The sequence below is a fragment of the Accipiter gentilis genome, chromosome 2 (assembly GCF_929443795.1).
Source record: "Accipiter gentilis chromosome 2, bAccGen1.1, whole genome shotgun sequence".
In the NCBI taxonomy this organism is placed as follows: Eukaryota; Metazoa; Chordata; class Aves; order Accipitriformes; family Accipitridae; genus Astur; species Astur gentilis.
The window spans coordinates 10665026-10688394 of record NC_064881.1 but is presented as its reverse complement, the minus strand read 5'-3'; the positions used below and the strand labels follow the sequence as shown (position 1 = coordinate 10688394).

Sequence of the window (23369 nt, the reverse complement as noted above, 5' to 3'; positions counted from 1 at the left end):
ACGTTTTGAAAGTTTTGATAAATTACCACTTTCCTTTGGTAAGAACCATGAAGGGATAGTTAATCTCTTTTACATAAAGTAAGCATTGGACATCTTAAGAAACAGGGATTTATGGACAAGGTCACATCAGTTTAGGGTGTGCTGTTCATAGATTTATGGTATATCTGGAGGATGAGACAGATTATGACATGGTCCTTTAAATGTGAGGTGCTTGGAGATACGCAGGATTTGAGGATTAAAACCAAGAAAGTTAGGTGAAAGTAGATAGCCATTGCTTTCTTTGACAAGATAAAAGTAACTTAGTGTGCATGTGTTTTACTAAACAAACTACATTTGAAAAAACTGGTGATCTAGTGTGATACTTCTGGAAGATTGCATCGGTGAAAGAATTTTGTGTCATGGTTCTGAGGAAGAGAAGCAGGAAACGGGAGTAGGCCTTACTCAATTCTTCCCTCTTGAGGATTGCAGGCCTAAGTAATAAAGTAACTTCTCAAAACATATTGTTGTACTGCAGTGGACTGTTCTAAGAATCTAGTAAACAGGATCAGGACTTGAATTTTTTTTCTTTAATTTTATTTATTTAGTGTCTCTTAAGAGGATGCATAATAAAAGTTGAGCCTCTCAGGCTGTGAAAGTAAATATTTTGGTAATACAGTATTAGAAGTTGTTTATGATGTGATTATTGCATGCTATTTTGATGCTTTTAGATGTATTTCTAAAGATCAGAAAACCCGAAGGTTTTAGTGCACTTGGAGCTTGATAAAGTTGACTGATATTTTGGGTTTTATTTCGGCCTGGGTTTTTTTTGGAGACTGCAGTAAATGCATAGCTCTAAGATGAGGTTTCAAGTGTCAGGAATGTAACCATCTTCTATTTTTACACTTGACCTCATTTCTATTTTCTTTTGCTAAAGGCAACAGGCGTATGTTGTTCTGTTACTGCTGGAAATGAGTTATTTAAGTAACTTGAAATGTTTATGTGCAATAAGCTTTTGAACTTTACCACTGGCTGAAATAGTGAATACTTTGTCATGGGCCACATTTCGCCTACTCAAAATTATATGAGCTGTGACTTGATCTGCTTTAAGAGCTCTAGCTGCAGAAACTACATTTGTGGTAGAAGGTTAGGAAAGTATGTTTCAGTTCTTGTACTAAACCTGCTTGATATTTCATTATAAAAGAGGATTCTCCCCACCCCCTTGCCCACCCCTTGCCAGCTGTTACTGGTTGCTCTCTGAAGGTGATACTGAAAGTAAAGGAGCACCATATTTTACTGTGGTTTGTTACCTTCAGGTCATGACAAACTAACAAGTTTTGGTTTAAAAATGTTGAGTATTTGGCTTCTCATTTATGTCATCATGTCTTGGTTGTCTTGTGATCAGGATAATCTTAAAATTTGCAGAAAAGTTTGTGTCGGTTGTATGCCTTCTACCTTTTCAGGTTAAACAGGATTAGATACTCCAAGTGTTGTTTTTTCTTTTACACATCTGTCTACAGCTCTTCTAATTCTTAACATTTGACTGTTAACGGCTTACATAAACCTGCTTGAAATGAGTATTCTCTGTTAAATACCCTTGCACAAAGCTATGTATTGTGGCAATGAGTTTTGCAGCCTGGTCACTCTGTAGCTCACTAATTCCTGTGAAATATGTGCACAGACAGCAGTTTCTCTTCTGAAAAACAGGTGCATGATACAGACTGAGTGAATATCAGACATCTGTATGTATTAAACATCACTGATTCATATCTGTCTTACGAACTTTTGGTATTTTAGTCTTGCCAGTGAACAAGCCACTATTACCTGGTACCTCCTGTTTCTGTGGGTCTGTTAGGCCCTCTAGAGAAGCTTCTCATATTTCTCCTTTCTCCCAGCCAGCCTGTGATAAAGCAGTACTCTTTGACTAGTTTATACTGGATGCACTTAAAATAGTTGTAGCCTTGGAATAGGCAGAGCTGTATGCACACCTCTCACGAGCTGAGACCTTAAAAAACGTCCTATAAGAGGACTGCCAGGTTCTTTCACAGACACTGCTGTCAGAGGAAGGATAGGGGATCTTCTATATGTTGGACATTGGGTTAAGCTGACATCCTTTGCTTATAAGATCTTTCGTGGGACTTTGACAGGTCACTAAGCCATTTTAGACTCCCCAGAGAAGAGACCATTTTATGCAGTATCTTACAAACGAGCACCACCAAATGTTTTGGACTCGTGTGGGTAGAGAAGCAATATTAATTGTTTTGAAATCTGCAGTTGATCAGATACTATAGGGTACACAGAGTCAGCACAGAGCTAGTTTTCATTCACTTGTAAAGGTATACACGCAACCTCTTGAGATGTAAAGGCCAGTTTGCATGTAGCTGAACTCTGATGGTAAGCAACAGGCTGGCAACTATTGTTTTGTTGACATCTTATCACTGCGTACTGTGAAAAAAGCATGCCATGCTGCTCTGATCAAGTACTGTTACCAGGAACTGCCTAGTTCCACCACTCAAGCTGCATCATACACTGCCATAGACATCAGTTCTTGTCATTGTCAATCAGTTATTCAGACTTTTGTTAGCAGTTAACACTGCTCTCTGAAATTATTGAAATAATGTAAAATTTTTTTCTTTAAATCTTGTAGACAGTATCACTGGACTGACACATAACAAATTTTAGTTCTTTGCTTTTTCTGATGATACTAGCTAACAGCATCTTGCTGCTTTGGAAGATGACTTTCAGAGCACTTCTGTTCATCTGCTTCAGAATATGAGGAGGAGCTGGTTCTGGGGACTGAGCAGCAACTGGTTATTAATATTGTGCATCAGTAATGGACAAACTGTTTCTGCCTGACAGACTAATGTCTTCTGCACAGGTAATAATGTTGGGTGCTTAAAATCTCATGAGACTTTTGCGAAGACGGGCAATCAGAGTATTCCAGAGCTGTTTAACATCTCATCAGCCTCTCATCCATGGAGGCTTTTTCATTTTATAAATAAGAGCATTTCTTAACAAAAGTTCCATGGCAGAGACCGGCTAAATTAAAGCTTACTGTGAAATTAGATACTAGCAGATCCTTTTAAGAGAAGGGAGTGTTTCTGTGCTTGCTACCAATTTAAAGCTTTTTGTAACATGAGTGACTAGATTCAAAATACTTGTGGGTATGCAAATCCCAAAGATCTCATGTATTTGAGGTGGGAGGTGGGGGGACAATAATTTTGTGCAGATGACCAACAGACAGTCTTTACTAGCGATTAATGAGTCAGTAAACTAGGGCAGTGAGACAGCTTTTCTGTCTCTTGGCAGGGAGTTTTTGCAGGATATAATTAAGAAAGGTCAGTTAGTGGCCCAGAGAGCATTCTAGGATGTGAACACTGAAGCTGGGTCTGTGGTGACCATAGTGACAACTGTTGGAGAATCATAAGCACAGCCCTAAATAGATAGAGACCACAGCTGAGGACTTGCTTTCTGAGGGTATAAGGCTATTTTAGTACTTACTGGGTATAGATCTACACCTTTAAAATTCAGAAACTACCCTGTACTCTAGGTTTCACCCCAGTGCGGCAAATTACGCTTCTAGCTGTCTGGGGTGGAAATGGTGAACTCTTACTTCTTTTTTTTGAAGTAGGCATTCCGAACATGCTTATGTGGTGTCATAGATGGGAGACTTTGAAGAAACTGCTTGTGAAGCCTGGGAGGCTCAGCTTTGCAAGCATTTTTTGGTTGCCTAGATTTTAAGCAGTGAGGAGAACTGAATCAGGATATGGTGTTAAGCTATGCATTAAAAGTTCCATCCAGGAAATAAGTAGGATTCTTTGCTTTGCTTTGTAATAAAAGGTAATGAATTTTAAAGTCTTTATCAGCATACCTGAAAACAGGTCTGGCATATAGAACTGGTGTATAGAAAATGTTCTTTTCAGCATTCAGTCCTTGCCATTTTGTGAAGAGGGTAGGTAGAATTTCAGATGAGTAAAACAAATCCAGTACAGAAGAAAACATAGACTGAGAAAGGAATATATCCCAGTCCAAAGAAGGAAAAAGAAAATATGTGGTTTTGTTTTTGTTTTGGTTTTTTCCCTGGGTGAACAACCAACAAAATTCTATGTTGCTTTATTACTTTTAAGTTCCTGTGAACTGTCTTGATTTTTTTTTTTTTAATAAAGAAAAAGAAAGTCAAAACGTTGAGTAGACATTTAGCAAGGTTGGTTCAAAAATTATGCCCTTATGTAACTACCAAGGTTAAGGTCATTTGATCATGAAATCTGCACTGATGCGCTTGTCGCTGCTTATATGTTTGTGGAGCGCCATAAGCTTCAGTGCATCTTCTGAAAGAAATGCGGTACCATGTGTGCTGTTTGGTGTGTTCAGGTGACTGGAGGTGAAGGAAGAGTAAGAGCAAGCACACACCTGGAATCTTGTATAAACAGCTGTTGAAGGCCTAAACAGGAGGATCAGGACTTAAGCTTACATCAGACTTGACAAACATTTTCTGCCCAAGTAGGTCAATGCAATTCAGGTTAAGTCAGTAGTTGTAGCTGTTTACATTCATTTGGCTTAATGTTAATCCTGTGGTCTGTTCCTTGTTCTATTGGTATATTACAAAGAACCTTGAAGTGTGTTTTGTGGAGTACATTACATTGGAGAGTTGACTGTACTTGTTTTTGTACTTCCTTCTGTTTAACTTGAAAAGCTTCTTGAAATGATTCACTGAACAGTAGGTTAGGATTAAATGTTTTTGAGTGAGAGGAGTCTGCAGTATAGACTTCAAAAATGTGCCGTGTTTCTGATAGAGTTTTCCTTAATGCACCAAGTAGTATATTACTATATCCTGAAAACAACAGTTTTCCTTCTTTCTGAACTATTTGGAGTGACAAAACAAATAGCTGTGGAAGAGAAGGCAGTTCAAGTAGCAGCTAATTGCCAAAGCACTTAGACTTGTTACTGCCTTTAGCAGCAGTTTAGCAGCAAGGCATACCTAAGACTTGATGCTGAAATACCTCTGTCCCCCACAGTTTATTCTGATTTTTGTAGTCACCTACTACACCTACTATTGCCTCTAGCACACAGTTCATATTTTGGTTTTCTTCAGCCTTTGCCTGGTGAAGCTAATGTTACAATTTCTCTTTTCCTTTCAGATAGTAATCAATCATTTTGTTTATTCAGAAGGCCCTGCTGAAATCTTATACTTAGCTCTGCAGTTTGGAGTTGAATTTCCTCGTACAGCACTGTTAGAATACTTGGGAGGAAAGGGAAAGCTAAACTAAAAATGGAATCCTTTTGTTGTAGGAGTCTCTGGATGGGACGAGGACAGGTACAACATGATCTTGAGTTCATTACGGCTGCAGGAGTGGCATGAATTGAGTCTGAACAGAAGTAGGTCTAACACTTGGTGGCCTGGGAAGCTTTAAACCTCTGCTGATCCTAGTGGTGTTGCTGACTTCTGCCATGAGTAAACTGAAACTGTTAAATGGGCTGACGTGTTTCAGGCCCTTGTGTGCATTTGTAGTTAATTCCCTCTTATTGCCAGTCACAAAATATTTCTTTTTGGGGGAACTTAACAGCTGACTCCTATGTCTATATTTATGCATAGCTCAGTGGTTTATTGTTGTCCCTTCCCTGTCCTTCCCTCCTGGGTAAGGTGAAAGGTTTACCAAGCAATTCTGTATGCCATCTATGAATTTGAAGTAATGCATCACAGTCTTGATTCAGTGTGGTATGGTGTGCTCCAAGCTGATATCTTAGTGAAAATAGTTCGGAGGAGGATACTTGCGTTAGTTCTGAGGATCCGACTTGAAATATTGGCTGATCCCATTTACTATATTTTGTCCTCTACTTTTCATCCTTTGAAACAAAATAAGATTCAAGTTAGTAGGCTGAAATAACTTTTATTTTTAAGGAGTCACCTGTGTGGAGTCAGGATGTGTCAGTATTACAAGATACTAAATTTGTAAGATACTTGGGATTGTATGGATTTAGCAAAGGCGAGGTTTTGTCTGTCAAATTAACCTGATACCTTGCTAGCATGGTATTTAATTGCGTGTACAAGTCATTACTGACCTAACGAATTAATTTGAAGTGCTAATATATATGCAAAAATTCTGAAAAGTGCAAAACTTGTGTCCCTTTGAAAGCTGGCAAAAAAACCTTGGCAAACCTTACATCTGGTTACTAACTTCTCAGATAAGAGTTTTTCATAGCTTATAAAATGGTGGAGAATAAAAATGCACTCAAATTGTCAGCACTTCCTAGATTCACGTAGCCAAAGAACACCTGTTCAGTTAATGTGACAATTTCTGATTTTTTTATTTAATATTATTTATGGTAAGGAATTACAGTGAAATTGGTTACAAGTTAGGTCATTTTTACAGAAGTTGGAAAGTGTGTTGACATTTCATTTTTATCATGAATGTAAGAAACCTCAAGATAAAGTGTTCCAATTCATAAAAATAAATTAATGAATAGTATGGAATGACAAACAGAGGGTTTTTTAATTGTAAGTGGTTTTAATCAGTGAGTGAACTTTTTTATTCAAGACTATATTGAAATTCTAACTCCTAAACTACAATTTCTGTTGGCTTCTGTATTCCAAGGATTCCTAAGGCTAAAGGCAATTACTGAATTTTGTTAATGTTATGCACCCTTCCCCTTTCTTCTGAAATTTCTGTACCTCTTGGTCTAATAGGCATCAGAACACTGCTTGTGCTTTTTGAGCTGTGTGTGTTTCAATTTAGGTATCGGTGAGCTTCACAGGATGCTTTCTCTGACCTTTGCAGCTATGTAGAAAGTTTTATCACAGTATGATCTGCTGTCTTTATCTTGGTCCTGGGTCAGCTGTCACAAGAAAGCTTTGACTAATTTGCCCTTTTTCTGTAGCTGTGCTAAAATAGCTTGTGAGGTGTTTTTTGTGTGTTTAAAACAGTAGAAAATGTGTCTGACCACACATCCGTTGCTTCTGTTAGAAGCAAGTAATTTTGCTTTCATAAGGTAAAAGCTTACAAACATAACACCATTGGAGGAAAGTAAAATATAAAAAAATATTTCTCTCGGCACAAGAGGTCACTTTTCATGAGAAGACCTATTTCTTTAACTTCCTAGGGTGTTTTTTGTTTTTTTACCAAAAATATTTTCCACTTGAGTAGTATTTTTGCTTACCTATAGCTGTAGAGTTCAAAGTAGAGCACCACAGTTGATTAATGAAAGCAAACCAAAAGCAAGATAGCTAAAAAGCAAACAATATCACTGTCTACCTAATGTTACCGTTTTCAGCCAGGGGCATAGTGTCCAGAGTAAGATGCAACCTTCAGCCACACTTCTGAGTAGCCACTCTGTTCTGCTGCATAAGCATCCCGTTCGTGAGAGGAGGCTCTCTGTTTTTCTCCCCTGCTTCCCACGATGTCATGCTGTGTACTTTTCTGTTCTTGCTTTTGAGATTCTGCGTGATAACCATTAATGAAGGTGAAATGCTTGGTGGGTCTCATCAGTAGAAAACCTTGTGATACTACAGTAATCAGATAATACCAAGAATATAAAATTACAAAATACCTGAAGACATTAATTCTGTTTTAGCATAGTGACTATACTGAAATTACCAAATGTTATTTATGGGAAAGAAATTTTATGTGAAACTAATAAAGACTTTTTTTGATAGAAACGATAAAGCTTCAGGTTGGAAGAACAGCATTTTTCCATCTGAGCTGTTTGTGTATTTGCCTGCTCACCAGTTGAGTGTAGCTAGTTGGTGAAGTTCTCCATCTGCTGGTGTGAGGTGGTGAATGCACTCTGCACGTAGGGCTGGAAGTGGTATTTCTGTTTCTCAAATGTAACAGCTGCATTAGTCTTCAAGAAACTCAGTTCTTACATTTACTTTTTAGTTGAGATGTTTGGAAATAATTTTGAGGTAATCGTGAACTTTTTAGGATGAAGGGATGGCAAAAACTATTGCTTTAGTCACTGTAGATTATTTAACTTGTTAACTATCATTTGATTCAGTAGTTCATTGAACTTGTAGCTGTGATGTGCTACAAGTGAGCAGGGCTGGAATATTTTTACAGATTATTTTTCCGTAAAAAAAAAAAAAAAAAAAAAAAAAAATCCTCCCTCAAGTTCTGCATTTCCTGTCTAAATTATCCCTTAGTTTTTTCACAAATAAAGGGATGTTCCTGTGTGATTAAACACACACTGGCCTACTTACTCTGCTGTGGAACACTAGGATGTTGAGAAGTGTGGTTTTTCTGCTTTCATTAAAGGTTTTCCTGCTGGTTGATAATTACACCTGGTGACTTTTACCTCTTCCTGCTCCAGAACATTAGTGAGGATTGGTTTTGCTTCACACAGAAGCATACAGCTGAGTGGTGAACAGTCATCATTTCACCCATGGTTTTACCAGGGGTCTAGCAGTCCTGAGCATTCCCCCATGTCTGTCTTTTTTCAGTATGTTTGTAGTTAAGGAGAAGCATTGCAACTGTGATCTGGTAAATTTGAGCTTGTGTGCTTGAAATTTTAAACCTAGCTATATATCTTAGCACTGGTACTATATCATTATTCATCTTCCTTAGTGACTTGGTGTTTTATGTATATTAGTGCAAGGCAAGAATAAGGAAACACTTCTGTCAGTCAGAATTGCAAATAGAAATTAGGTGTCCTTTGTTGGAAGACTGTTTTGTGATGGCCATCTAGATAGGGGAGGAGTAAGAATTGTACAACTTTTGGTGTTGGATGCTGTAGAAACTTTTTTTTAAGCAAGAAGATGATAGCAGGCCAAAACAAATGTCAAAGTTTAATCTTAGTTTCCACTTACTTAGGATTATGTGCATTTTCATATATGCCCTTTCTGCTCAGAACTGGTCTAGTTCTCTGGTTTAGTACTCCTTTGATTATCAGTTTGGTGTTCAGAAAAGTGAATTTAGTCATTGGACTACAGTGCAGGAAGTGAGTACGGGTTTTTTGCATTTGCAAGGATGTTTCAGTGCTTTAGTTCAGAGTCGTTGCTGTTTGCAGTTTAATCATTCAGGAAAATGGTTCAAACTCCAGAAGTCTTTATTTAATGTTGCAATGGGGGAAAAACCCCCCACCAAACTTGAAGTTGCTTGTAGTTTCTGGATGTTTCCATTTCATTTTATGGAAAGATTTACTAGTACTGTTTTGATAGAGACCTGTTGAACGTGTGGAAAAGGATTCATTAGTGTTCTAAAAAGGTTCTTCATTTAAAGTATTTAACCATAAAACTTGTGTTGCAGTGACCCCCACAATGTAAACTTAGGAACCATCTTTATTCTGGTAACTTGAATGACCTTGGGCATCTGGATTGTGTTTGTAAGTTCTTGACTCACGAATTTGCACAAATAGGCATGTACAAGACAGGAATTTGCTGAATTGCGTTGGAGTATTCTCAGATAAAAGATTACATTCATGTTTTTAAAAAGAATGCTCAGTGAAATACACTTGTTTGAGGAGGCAGATGGAATTTTTTAAAAGGTGATACTCAGCAATGCAATTAGAGTCAGAGGTGAGTGTGTCTTTGGTTTTGTTTGGGTTTTTTTCCTTGTTAACTAGGTTACATAGAATGTGCAACAGGATTCATAATGGTCATTGTCTTCTGTCTATCTAAGCTGACTTTGTAATTAATGTTAACAGCTAGCTCACTATGGGTACTCTGTTCATCTAGAAGTGGTGGATTAAACCTTATGTTTTCCTTTCTTCCAGTCTTCTGTTGCTATTTTACTGATAATTTGTGCAACATTAAAAATTTTAACATCTGGATTCTGAGTTCAGTGATGAATAATGTAATAACTGCAGCTAAAATACAGATGAAGGAGTTATTTTGAAGTGAATATGCTATGTAGAATTCATGAAACTTGCTAGTCACTGAAGAGCCAGCAAGCAGTTGAAAACTTCTAGGAATTTGCACTCCTCCAGTGAATATGGCAGGCATTAGGAGGAGCTCAGATACTCAGAGGGGTTTTCTGTGCGGAATCCAGAACAGAGCAATGTGTGGTTGTCTGCACTAGTATTCTGGTTCAACTCAAAAGTGAACATCTGAGAAGCATCTCCTGGACATAGCCACTCACTTGGCTTTGTCTCCCACTGTGGGGTGACTTCAGAGCATGTAAACCCAGTTCCTTTCAAATGTAACTAAGTTGGTACATGCTCTAACTGCTGTTAGACGTTTAGTTCTCAGGATAGGACTAGAGGTAGTCCAAAGGCAGTTGCTGTCCTCCCCAAATATATGTAATAAGGGTGATAGGTTCTTAGCACTGTAGTGTTTTCAGCGTCTGTGTAAACTCTTATGCTGTATTGCTTGCTAATGTACACAGCCCATGTTGATGTATTAAAACTAAGCTTAAAAACATTGGATTGAGTTAAAATCTGAATGGCAGAATTTTGGTTAAATACTGGCTGTCCTGACTCTTAATAGTTCTGCTTCGTAAAGTGATCCAATACTAACAATATTTCTTCACCCTGTAACAGTTGTTGATTTCTCTGTCTTTTGAAACTCAAGTTATGTAAATGTATCTATTTTCCAGGATTCGTTTGTGATGTGCTTCTGAAAGAAGAACTGAGAATCCGTTACATACTTACGCTTTTGGGAAAACTCTCCTCCGAATGTATTTTGCAAACTAATTGAATTATTGTAGAAATTCAGCATGGGAGGAGCTGTGAGTGCTGGAGAAGACAATGATGACTTAATTGATAACTTGAAAGAAGCTCAGTACATTCGCACTGAGAGTGTGGAGCAAGCCTTCAGAGCAATTGATCGTGGTGATTATTATCTGGAAGGATACAGGGACAATGCTTACAAAGACTTGGCCTGGAAGCATGGAAATATACATTTGTCAGCACCTTGCATTTATTCTGAAGTCATGGAAGCACTGAAGCTTCAGCCTGGATTATCTTTTCTAAATCTGGGTAGTGGAACTGGATACTTGAGTACAATGGTGGGATTAATATTAGGTAACTTGAACATTTTTTTTTAATGTAGTCTTTCTGTGTATTTTTAGGACGTTATACAAGCCCTGTAAAACTTCTTTAAAAGTGACAGTACTATACTTAAGACTGGGTGTTTGAGATGTGGTGTTAAAATATTCTATGTTGTCTACAAGTTCTTCACTGGCACTGCTGTTCAGTGACATTTCATGGAGTGTTTTGGAAGAGGCAATTGTTGCTGCTTGCCTTTCTATAGTCTAAAATTCTCATTTGAAAAGGAACAGTCCTTTTATTGCTTAAAAGGAGAAGGCATAGCAGAACAATTTTTGAGGACTAAAATTTTAGTTTGCACCATGTTTATGCCCTTGCTCTAGGTTACTGTTTTGATCTTCAGTTTATGGAAAGAAAAATGTAAATTGTAAAGACTAATGACTCTTGAAGAAACTTAATTGAGAAAGAAATCTCTTATCAGCATGCAAAAAAAATTATTTTAAAATATATCTATTTAATCATTTTATTTGTGAGAAAGTTTTGGGATGTAGACTGATCAGACTGTTTGAACACTGCAGTTCTGTAGGTTTTTAAAGCTATTTTAACAGATTAGCACCACGTTTTTTTCTTCTGTTTTAAAACACATTTCCTGTATGAAAAAAGATGGAATTAAATATTGCTGACTAAATTTAAATTTTAAAACCTACCTTGGAGAGAAAAATGCTTTAATTCCCCCCATCCCCCAATATTTACAATACAGAGCATGTGTACGAACAAAAAACTTTTTTTTACAAATGAATTTCATTACATGAAATAACTTCATTTATTTTAGTATGTAGTTTTCATAGATATAATTCTGTTGACTGTATTACATGGAGTTTTCATATTTTCTTGGTTGCAGAAACCTTGCTGACAGGTAATACACAGATTTTACATGTAATTATTTATATACACAACTGAGTTGTGAAGAATTGGTTTGTTAATTTTCAGTTAGTTTAGTTACTGTCTGTCATCTGGTCTTAGTAAAGAGTAGAAATTATCTCTAATAGTACATAACAAATGTCATTTGTTGGCATCTCTGGCAGTGTCTTTTGTTCCAATTAATAGCAATAAATTCAATGGATTCCACTGTTCTCTTGTGGAAACAGGAATTATGTTCATTCACAGGTAAAAATAAAATAAAAAAAAAAGATAGGTACTCTGTTGGAGTGTTACTTTGCCCTTTTCAAGAGTGTTTCTATTTGGGAGTGGATATTTTTAATTAGATTGTAATATTTTTATGGTCAGCATTCCATTTCAGTATTAAAACAATTAGTATTGCAGCATTTTTTCTCTAAAATGTTTGTTCAGAGTAGTGAGTAATGGTATTCATTTATTTCTCTGCCTTGTAGAAAGCTTTGTTATTTCATTATTCTTTCTTAACTATGATGTTTAAAAAAGAATTTGTGGCTGACGTATATTGCACTTGTATCTGTGTAGTTATCTAACCTATTCTGAGTGGCTCCCGGTTGGCTGTTGAATGCTGCTGGGTTTGACCTCTCTTTATCAAGCAGAATTCTTATCCTTCAGAATATTATGTGCAGAGTTGAGGAAATTAAACAGAAAAAGGCTTGTCTTCTACAGAGGGTGAGATTGCCTGACACCCTCTGAGGAGCACAGTTATGCTGCAGATGTTCCCACAGAGCCAGCTCAGGTGCTGATACTTCTCTAGCAGTGCTGAGGAGCCTGGAGCAGTGACTGTTCAGCTACTGACAAAGTAGACTGCCCATGTTTCTGTAGTGCTGTACCCAGTCTCCAAAGTCTGCTTAGTGTTGTAATGTGGTTTGAGTGCTAGGCTGAGGCATGGAAGGTATAAATACAATTTGTGGGCCTTTATTTTCTTACTCTGCTCCCTTTGATAAAAATTACTAGTTACATATAATCATTCTTCTTTATTTTAGGATTTGTTTTAAAACAGGGAACAACTGCTTTAACAAAGAAAAATAGACATATTTTCTGACAAACCATATATATTTTTAAAAGCTCACTTTTTTTAATCCAATTTCAGTGTGCGCTGCAATTAGTAACAGAGGACCATGTGTTTTTTGACAGTAGTTGGGTATCTTTCAATTTGACAATGTAGTGAGTAGTATTTCTGCCACATTGGCAGTGTCAAAATGACTAGATTAAATTAGCAAATAATTTGAAACTGGTAGACACTTGTAAGTGTAGCAACATACTAAATAAAACCACACCACTCCATAGAGATTAAATTAACTGTTGCTGATAACTGTCAAAATGTAAATGTGGTTCAGACTAGATGGTGGAATTCCTAGCTCATTACACTGAAAGAGGTCTGTTGACTTTGCAGAGTAGCAGGGAAGTTGGTTTCACGTTTTTAGAATGGCTGACTCTTTGCTTAAATGTACAGCTGTGACTCTCCTGATGAAAGAAGAGAACATGCTTCTCCTATTTCCGTTCAAATTCCGAATACTGTGGTGTGTCATGATGTGGTGGTGTCTTGCATTCATAGAGTTAATTTCAAGCTGTTGGAGCAACTGACATTTACAGGTCTTTTTTAGTTCTTTGTTTTCAAAATTGAGTATTGAAAGAAATGTATATGTGAATTTTGGGACAGATGATGATGCATTTTTAATTTACTTTAAATTATGAGGTTAAAGGAATGGCAATTAAATCTTAATTAAAACATACTTTGGATGCTTTTGTATGCTGTAGAACTGTAACTACACTGGTTAGAAACATAGCCTATTACTGTGCAAGGGAACATTAAATAAACAGGAAAGGATTGCCTATGCTAATGCTTTTCTTAATGTGATAGATAATAAACTAAATTTATAGTAGGTGTGAGTGTCAACAGGAGGTACAAGTTTTCACAAGCTGTAAGAATGTCCCTTGTGTGATCCACCTACTTCTTGCCTGCCATCAGAGGTCTTGGGACCACTGCCTGTAGTAACCTAGTGGATTCGTTTCATTTCACCTAGTAGAAAATGCTCTGAACTATGTTAAGGATGGCAATTATTAATCAGCTTAGTGGCATATACTGGTTTTTTTCTTGCAGTAAAATGAAACTTTTCTCAGTAACCCTAGATCTGTTCTGTTAATTGGTGTCCTAGAAAAGACAACTTGAATTCTGTTTCATTGGAGTAACATCTTTGAGCTAAATACTTAGGAAAGATTTAGAATGCAGTAGAGGATATAAATATAAGTTTTGTCTAATCTTACTGATGTTTACTTTCTCTTCTTCCCCTTCCTCTCCCTTTTTGAGTTCTCTGCTCCAGTGACTAAAGTCCCTGGGCTATCAGTGCATGTTAAATATAGAATCCCCACAGCAAATGTGACTATCTGATTCAGATTCCTTCCTGATGTGGATAATCCTCATCATACTGTCTCATGATTTTTTTCTTGTTCCTGAAAAATAGCATTATCTTTTGGCTCACAAATTGACTTGGAAATATACTTGGATTTGATTGCAGGAAAGCAGTGTTGCAGTTCTGATGGGATTGTGATGAGTGAACATAACATGGTCAACTTCAGTGTTCTAGATGGGAATTAATTACTATATAAGCAAATCAGGAGCAGACTTCTGATTTTGGAACCTGCAAAATGGAAGAGCAGATGTGGCTAAGGGATATAATACCTTATTTCTGAATTGTCAAAAGCTGAAAATTTTGCTGTAAGGAAACTTCAAAATTTAAATGTCAAAATAGAGACTAAATTATAATTTGAAATTGTTGTATTCCAACTAAATACTGTGTTGAAAAAAAAGTTGCTCAGACTGACTTAAGTGTAGTCAGATTCATTTTTTTTCTGCATGCTTATGAAGAAAATTCATTCTATAAAATTGTTTTGCCAGAGTTCTGTCCCTGTTCTTTCATTGATTCTTTGGCCTTTTACCTTCCTCTTAAACACTGGTAATGCAGATGCAAAAAATAACTTTGTCTAGCCGTGTTGGGAGATCTTTGTGTTTTATGTGATCCTAATGCTTTTACAGATGAAATGTATAATGCTGTTCCATGTGGTTGTGCTGTGCTTAAAAGGAAAAAAAAACAAACCTAAAACAAAAAACCCACAAACCACCCTGCTGTTTTTATTTACAGGACCTTTTGGGATAAATCATGGAATAGAGCTTCATTCAGATGTGGTAGAATATGCCAAGGAGAAATTGGAGAGCTTCATAAAATATAGTGATAGCTTTGATAAGTAAGTATCTAATTTGTACAGTTCACTTTGCCGCAACATTTTTGTTTTTAAACTGAGTGCATCATTGCTTACAAGTTTAGGGAGGGGAGAAGAATGGCGTCACACAACCAAAACACAAAACTTCCAGTTTGTGACACTAGTTCATAAGGTAAGTTAAGGCTTAAGAAAGCACTCTTTCAAAGTGTGGGAGTATTCCTGCTGTGTAATACTTAACAAAATTGATTTCCCTGCATTTTGGCGGTGTGTACACATAGACACGTACACCTATGTATGTGCACGTACATGCATATATACATAACGTACTTAAGAGAGTGATGTGATATGCAGGTGTCTTTGTATAGAGTAATTCATATCCATTAAGTCAGTTTTTGTTATATAATTGTACATCATCTTTCTGTACAGGAGTAGTTTATTTCTAATCTACCACTGTTGATCTAGACATGAGTAGATTTATCTGATTGCCTTCATGTTTATTACCTGAAGAGATGGACTTAGGAGTATTCGTATGTGCTCATACATCACTCATTTTTAATGGTATACTTCTGGGTTGCAGGGCTTTGAACCTTATTGGTTCTACCTACTCAACAATTTTTTTTATTACTAATTTTAAGTTGGCCCATAAGAATCTGGATCTTGGGCCTCTCTGCCTCTGTAAAAGGGAAAGCAAGGTTCTAGCTAGGGCTGTTCTCTGTAAAGACTTTCTTCTTTACAGGCCGTAAGTTCTCCAACAGTGATTTTAAGGTAGCTTCTGGAAATGCAGAAAAGCTTTTGAATTGTAGGAGTAGCCTAAGAATTGCACATCCTATGCCTCTTTCCTTCCCCAGCAGGCAGCAGAGAGAATTCTTTCTATGCCTTTACCTTTGTTGAAATGTGCTTTGTGAACTGCCATGCTCTTGGTTATGTTGGCTGGAGCTCAATCCACTTTTTTCTATACCCGAAACTTTGGGAACTCTGGTCTGACCACAGGCCTTCCTCCTTACGCTCCTAAGTAACAGAAGGCTCTTAGAATATAAAGTATCATCCTAGTGTTACCTGTATCTGAATTAAATTCTGTACTTCTGATACTGGCTAGATGATTTTAGTACTATGTTCCCCCATTAGAATAAATAAAACTATGTAAGAGAAAATACTTACATTTCATTACTACTATCTTAATTTTAATACAAGCACTTATGTTAGCTGAGGTTAATACATGCAGAAGTCAGAACAAATAAAAATGGGTTCAGTCAGGAACTTTATGATGCACTTTATATAATCTTTCTTTAAAAAAGTGTGAAATGTGGTTACTCGTGATCATTACTCGTACTGCATTAGGGGTTCTACTAAGTTAGATGTACCTGCCAGCTAATCAATTCCTGCACTTACCTGTACTCCTGCATTTCTGTGGGTGTGTGTACTGAGACATACAAAAAGCTGGTTTTGATTGAAATGGGTTTCCGCTTTGGTGATATGTTTATGTACAGAATTTAAGAGTAATTGAGTGAAGGGATAGCAAGGAAATTGTATTAATAAAACAAAATCTGATTAGGATATTTATGTAACTGAATATTACAACACTGGGGTTTACACTTTAAAACATGCAAGAACTGGAAAAAAAATTTGCTAAACATGGCATAAGTGAGTGTCAGTGTTTTATGTATGTTGCGTTTGAAGGAAATAAGTGATCATACATAGTAAATGATCTAAATACTCTTAAAGGAGAAGAGGTGTATTTTCTCCTAATTCAGCAAAGATCAGCTCTGGGGACAGCATTATAAATGCTGTGTACTATTTACAATGGCAGTTAAACTGATCTTTAGTTATACAGTGTTATTCCAATGAGGGGGAAGAAGTCAGCAGGTTGGTGAATATGATGTAAACTTTATCACTAATTTGTATATTATATTTTGGCATATGCTGTTTAACAATCTACCTTTTCCTCACAACAGTAAAGTACTAAGCAATGGCTACAGAAACACCCTCCTCGCCAACTTAACAAAAATTATACTTCTGTGAAAGTGCTTTTTGTTACAAATCTACTTGGTAGTAGCTGCACTGCAGCTGACATGATACTGATTGGCTGGTTGGATTTTGTGTTTTGTGGGGAGATTTGTAACTTTTCTGCATAGCTGATTCTGGCTAACTGCTTTCTTTGTAAGTACTCTGTATTTTAATGTAGTTAATGAAGATGGTGTGTGGGTTTTTCTGTGATGGGGTCCTTCTATATTATTTTCTTAATACAAGCGAATTTATACAGCAAGTCTTGAATTTTAATCTGCCTCTCAAAGTAACGTGCTCTGGGTGAATAAGTCTAGTTTTGATTCTTGTTTCAGTAACTTTTTCCTGCCTCTTCATTTATAAGTGAAGGAGATCTACCAAAAATTGTATGGCCTGTGGCATCTGAACTTAACCACTGATTGGGTCAGCTTAGTATTTGGACGAAAGACCACCCAGGAAAAAGGTGTGCGGTGTCTGTCTACTGTTGAACACTGGTGTATACCTAGCAGGTGTCCTTACTATTTGAAAATAGATTTTACATGGCAGACTGGTATGGATGAAGTTAATTGATTGAATGGACGTGTGTGTGTATGAGTTGGGGAAAAATATCTTACACTTGCTAGTAGCGGGGAACAGAAGAAGGACAGAGACCAAGTTCTGTTTTACTGACAGTAATGGAGTTAAGTGAATGGGAAATTCTGTAAAACTTTATATTGCCACTTCCCTGCGTTCTTTCTTTAGTGTATAATATTCTGCAGTCTGAATATTTTAAGCAATCTTGTTTTGAAACAAAAAATGGGTTTAACCTTGTGGGTGGATACTTGGAGAGCTTCAGCCTACATCCTAAATAAATACTTTGTAACTTTGTGGTGTTCCTTTGCTTGGAGCAACAGGCCATTGGCTTTGCATCAGACTTTTGCATGGAGCTGCGTCGTGATGATTTAGGTGGGTTTTTGCCTGATAAAGCAAGATGGAATATTGCTTTGATGCCATTGTATGGGGGAAAGATCCAGCGATGAGTGGTATAATACAACTGTTTATCTTGATTCCTGATACGAATGTAATTGAAATGTAATTTAAAACTTACTTTTCTATGATGGGGGTAGGCGCTTGACCACAGACTGGAAGCAATGTAAAAATAGCATGCCCAGAAGGATTTGAGACACTCTTTCTGCCTCAAGGGAGGGCTGTCTACCTCTGGTAGGTGGGTTTCTCTCAGTTTTGACCTCTTGAACTGTTCATTGGAGGAAAAGCTTTTCCAGATACCTGTTTCAGAAAGACAAATAATTCCAGTTATCACTTGTATCTGTATCCATATCCCACCAATCTATAAAAACAGTTTTCTTCTAAATGGAGGTGGAGTTGTTCATTCTGAGAGGTAAAATGCTGCCTTGATTTTACTTGACAACATATGTTTGCCAGTAGAAGCAAAGGAGAAGTTTCATCTGAAAGCATCTGAAAGTGTCGTCATGGTTGAGGTGCAAAGATTTTAATTATAGACTAAAGAAAGTTCTCTGTCTGAGACTGAAATGTGCGTAAGGCTCTCTTTCATTCTTAAAACCTTCAGGAAATGCATGCCAGTTAAGGGGAGAAAAATCATTCCTTAAGAAGGCTCTATCTAAAACACATATGTGCAAGTACCAGGCCCCGCTTCACCTGTTTATTGAAGGGGAATGTGTTGTCTTTTCTGCTCCCAGTCAACTTCTAGACCTAGAATATCCAGCTCGGAGAGAGAGCCACAGGGCAAGGCTAGGTTGCCCATCTTCTAGCACCCTATCAAAAACCAAACCTGGGTAAGCTGGTGAAGTCCCTGCTGTGAAAGAAAATCACCAACCCTTCTCAGGATCAAAAGAAACCACTTCAATGGTAAGTGACAAGAACCCTAGTACTACTTCTGGGATAACTGTTATGGGTGAAACTTCTTCCTGAAGTCCTGTAGTAGGTTTTGTTAGCATTGACAAATAGTAAGGTTAATCTTCCAACAGAATATTTGTTTGTCTTCATGGAAATTCAGGGCTTCTGCTAGGACTCTGAAGGCTCACTTTCTTTTCATTAAAGCAGATTTGAAATGGAAAGTTCCTTGTATACACACAAAGAAAATAAAGCTCCTGCCTGCCTGTGCAGCTGGTTAATGATTGCAGTAAAAATCTAAGCAGGAAAAGCAAACTGTCACCAAAACTCACTGGTGGCTTTCTCAGTTTGAATTCTACTGATAATTTAGTCTTAGTTTCAAGTACTGTAAACAATGGTTTTTTTTCTAGGAGTGAATAAATCTTGTTGAGGTTTAGTCTAACCAGAACAACGTGACCACAAGAATTCCACTGGGATTCTTTGATGCCAGAGGTTATGTTAAACAAAAAGGAAAGGAAAATAGGCTTTTGGAATATCCCTGTTTTTATTTAGAGACATTAGAGAGAAGTACTATTTCTAATCCTACGCCTTCTAAACCAGAAGGCTCCAAAAATGATAATTGAATCTACTCTTACCTAGGAAGGAATTAACGCTGCATTTTTCAAGTATTTGGTAGTTGCAGAAATACATATTCTTGCCCTACGAACAACATACAAAATTTCTTCTAGAAATAAATAAATGAATCCCATGGTGGACCCTGCCTTTCTTTTGAAATCTCTCATTGCTACAAGTTTTGATAGTATTGAGAATGTTTGTTATGTTAAAGCAAGTGATGGCAGTGCTCAATGCATGGTTCCTATAAAATCTGTTGCTTCACAAAAACCCGCCATATAAAATATGACAATTTCAACCTATAAAACCATTTTTCTGCTTGGTAAAAAAAGAAAGCAAATACTCTTCTGTTCTTGTAACCAGACTTCTATCCATGGATGTATCAGGGCCCTGACAATAAAGTGAAGTGACAGAATTTTTTTCTTGCTTCTGTATTCCTGTCCGCTTTTCTTAAAATTCACTGTGGAATTGATAAAAAGTATTCCTTCAATTTAATTCTTCATTTTACCACCAAAACTTCAATATAGTACATAATGAAGTCTAAATTTCGTAAACCAGTGTTGAAGGGAGAGGGAGATTAGTTGTAAGTAACTTTTAAGAACCAGTGTTTGAGGTTTTCTTCAATTAAGAGTAATGTGTTTTAGTCCACTTCAGTGAAACTGATGAGAACATCAGAAATTATAAACATAGAAACAAGATAGCTGAGGTTATAGAAGAAGAAAACCAAGACAATTTTATTCAGAAATGGAGATGACAAATACAAGTGAAATAGAGATACGGGTTTCTCACTTACTGTCCCTACAGCATTGCCTAGAAGCTGAGAAAATGTTCAAGACAAAATTACCGAATAGAAATTTTACCAGCATCTCTTTTGTCTATTACTCTAATGCTGATTAAAATTACTATTATTGTAATTGGATGCAAGGGAGTTAAGTTGTCATTGTCATTGTAGATTTTGTTTTCAAAGATTTAATATTTTTATTTCTGTTCATTCTACATGCAGAAGGTCTCACAAATAATATTAATAGGTAAGATGTGTGTAACTTTTCAACAAAACACGGTAGCAATCCATGAATATGCATTTATACATGAACCAAAGACTAGTTCAAAGAGCTTGAAAAAAATGCTTAAATAAGATCGAATGAGCAATGAAGAAAAAAAAATACAAAAAAAGGTGGAAAGAACTTGGCATTTTGCCCTGCTATTGTCCCACTTAATAGGAAAAGAATTAACACCTTTAAAGATTGTTTTCCCACATTAACTCATGCAGGTTTTAAGTTTCTTAGCTAGTGATGTAATCTTAAATAGACATCACTGACAGGATATGATGTGGGAAGTATTTATTGAGAAACAAATGGGAAAACCTTTTCCTGCAATATACAAGAAGTACCTTTAAATCTGATACTAATTCTAAGGCACTTTTGCAGTCAAGTAAAATGAAAAAGGCTAACGAGGCATAGAAATTGGAAAGTATTTCATTATTCTGTTGCATGTTCTTGTGGCATCTTATATCACATAAAACCATGTGAGTATTCACCTTCATCTGTGGTTTTCAAAGAAGATAAGTTTTATGTCAGTTTGAAACTTGAAAAATTAACTAAACGATCTGAGAGCTTCTTCAAGGTTTCCTTTAGTGAATGCATTAGTATTTAAACAGGTTCTAGGAGTACTTGGAGTAAGATTGCTGATCTATGAAATTCTTGTTTGACATAGGAGAAGCTCTGAGAGTATTGTCTTTTTAATGCAAATGGACAAAGGAGCCAGAACTTCCTAGATTAAATTATGCGTAGCTTTTCAGTCTGTGGCCTAAAATAACCACAGGAAACACTTACTTTTCAGCTGCTGTAGCTGTGTTTTAAAAAGGCCATTTTTTTTGTTGGTGAAAAGAGTAAGAAACTTCTAAACCAATCTGCCAGAACTGATTTTTTTTTTGATTCCCTCCTTCCTCCATCCTGAGGAGTCCTTGTGCTGAAAATATGGTCAGCAGTATATTAGAATTAGGACAGCAGTATGTTAGTATAGGACAAAAGTAAGTGTTATTTCCTTGTCACAGTAGCAGAAATAGTTTAATGTTTTATCATATGTTTTCAGAGTCTGCGTGTTTTGCAAATGGAGATCAATGTCTGGTTATTAATGCATTTGATGGTTTAAGGGAATTTTGATACAAAGCTAATTTAATGAGTTCTTACGCTGGATTTGCTATTCTGCTCTGGAATATGTATTAAAACCTGGGTTTTTTTTCCCAAGAAGAGTTGTGTGAAATTTGGGTTGCAATGCTTTTGAATTTTTTGTTCCAGTGTAGTGTCACTGTAACTCAAATGGCAAGTGCTAACAACTTGCCAACATTTTCTTATACATCATTAAAGTTGAAGAGTAGTTCTTTGTGCCCTAAATTTAAATAAATTTCCTATTAGAGGGGAGTTACTTGGAGCAGCTTGATGGTACTGAATGAGATTTCAGACTTTTTGGAGGGTTTGAGTTTACTGACTAAAGGAAATCACTGTGGATGGGAAAACAGTTTACTAAATTCATACTGAAATGGGGTTTCTTTCTGTAAGGGCTGTGAACAGCAAGCTGAGATATGAGTGTTATTAGTAAATATAGGGATAGGCAGAAGTGTACTGTTAGATGATATCATGCTATGAATGTAGTAGTTGAGAGGCATAGAATGTAGCTGGACTGATGCTGGTTTTAAGAACTAATCAGTTTTACTCTTAGCAGAAGACAGGTGTAAGTAGTTTAAGTGGCTCCTCAGTATTACTTTTTTTTAAGCATCTTGTAACATGTTTTACTGTTTCCTTCAAACACAAGCCTGTGGATGTTGAAAGTTGTTTTTCCGTCAAATTACTGGATTTTTTTTTTGCCCCAATTTTATTGAATTTATTCCTTTTTAAAGAATCATGTATACCACTTAAAAAACCAACAACAACAAAAAGACATTTCCTGCCTTGTTGCACTTAGTTTCATTTTCAAGAGACATCAGCATAATATCCTGCATTCGTGAAGGTTGTATAGGTAGAAGAGCTTAGCCCAAGAAGCATCCTGTACATCTTCAGAGTTGGACGTAATTAAAGGGTAGGTTCTGTGGTTGGGTGTTACAGTAGGACCAACCAGTGAATCCCCTTATTAAAAAAATCCCCAAAACCACACCACCCACCACCCACCAAAAAAAACCCAACCAAAAAACCCAAAACACCCTGCTATTAGAGTAGGTTATTGTACTATTCTCTCTTAATTTTTTTATAAAGATCTCTATCACACAAATACTGGATTGGTGGATATGGATACAAAGCAACAAATTTTAATCTCAGCTTTTTGCTATAAATGTTTTTCTAAATGGTTGTTCATTTTATTACAATAGTAATACTTCATTGTGTTGATACATATGGAGAAACTTAACATGGGTGGTAACAATCTACTACTTGATAATTTTCTTCAGTTGCTGCAGCAAAGACAGAAATGCACTTTAAGTTCTACAGAATTCTTTTACATTTAACTGGAAAAAACATACTGTGGCTATGTTGAGGATGAATTTGAAACGCCCATCCTTGAGGGGTAGATTACAAAAAGATGGAAGAGCAGAATCGGGTCAACAGGTGTTTTATGTGCTTAAAGCTGCTTGATTATCTTGGGCTATTGCTAAATGTGATCTGTGTGTGCTTAAATTTATGCTATGGAAAGTGCTTGTCTAAATAGAATTTTTCTGTTGCAATGTTATCTATAATGGGAACTCTTGATTTCTGTTCTGTGGGTTGTTGGTTCTCTTGTAATTAAGATACCAGATTCAACTGAAGAACCTAATGTGATTAAAACTTCTCCATATTGTTCCAGCTCTT

The 23369-nt window shown here is 36.5% G+C and overlaps 1 protein-coding gene across 7 annotated transcripts in view; it reads left to right on the top strand.

Moving 5' to 3' along the window:
* Positions 1 to 23369, top strand: part of PCMTD1 (protein-L-isoaspartate (D-aspartate) O-methyltransferase domain containing 1) — a 45604-nt gene that overhangs the window by 9467 nt on the left and 12768 nt on the right. For 4 of the 7 annotated variants that reach the window (XM_049817350.1, XM_049817368.1, XM_049817359.1 and 1 more), the window contains exons 2-3: positions 10503 to 10929; positions 14991 to 15093. The exons of 1 other annotated variant lie outside the window; for it this stretch is intronic. In XM_049817350.1, coding sequence (XP_049673307.1) covers positions 10623 to 10929; positions 14991 to 15093 — 410 coding nt within the window. In that variant the 5' untranslated portion in view covers positions 10503 to 10622. The remainder of the gene's footprint in view (positions 1 to 10502; positions 10930 to 14990; positions 15094 to 23369) is intronic. 2 more of the 7 variants (XM_049817394.1, XM_049817384.1) reach the window with 1 other exon arrangement.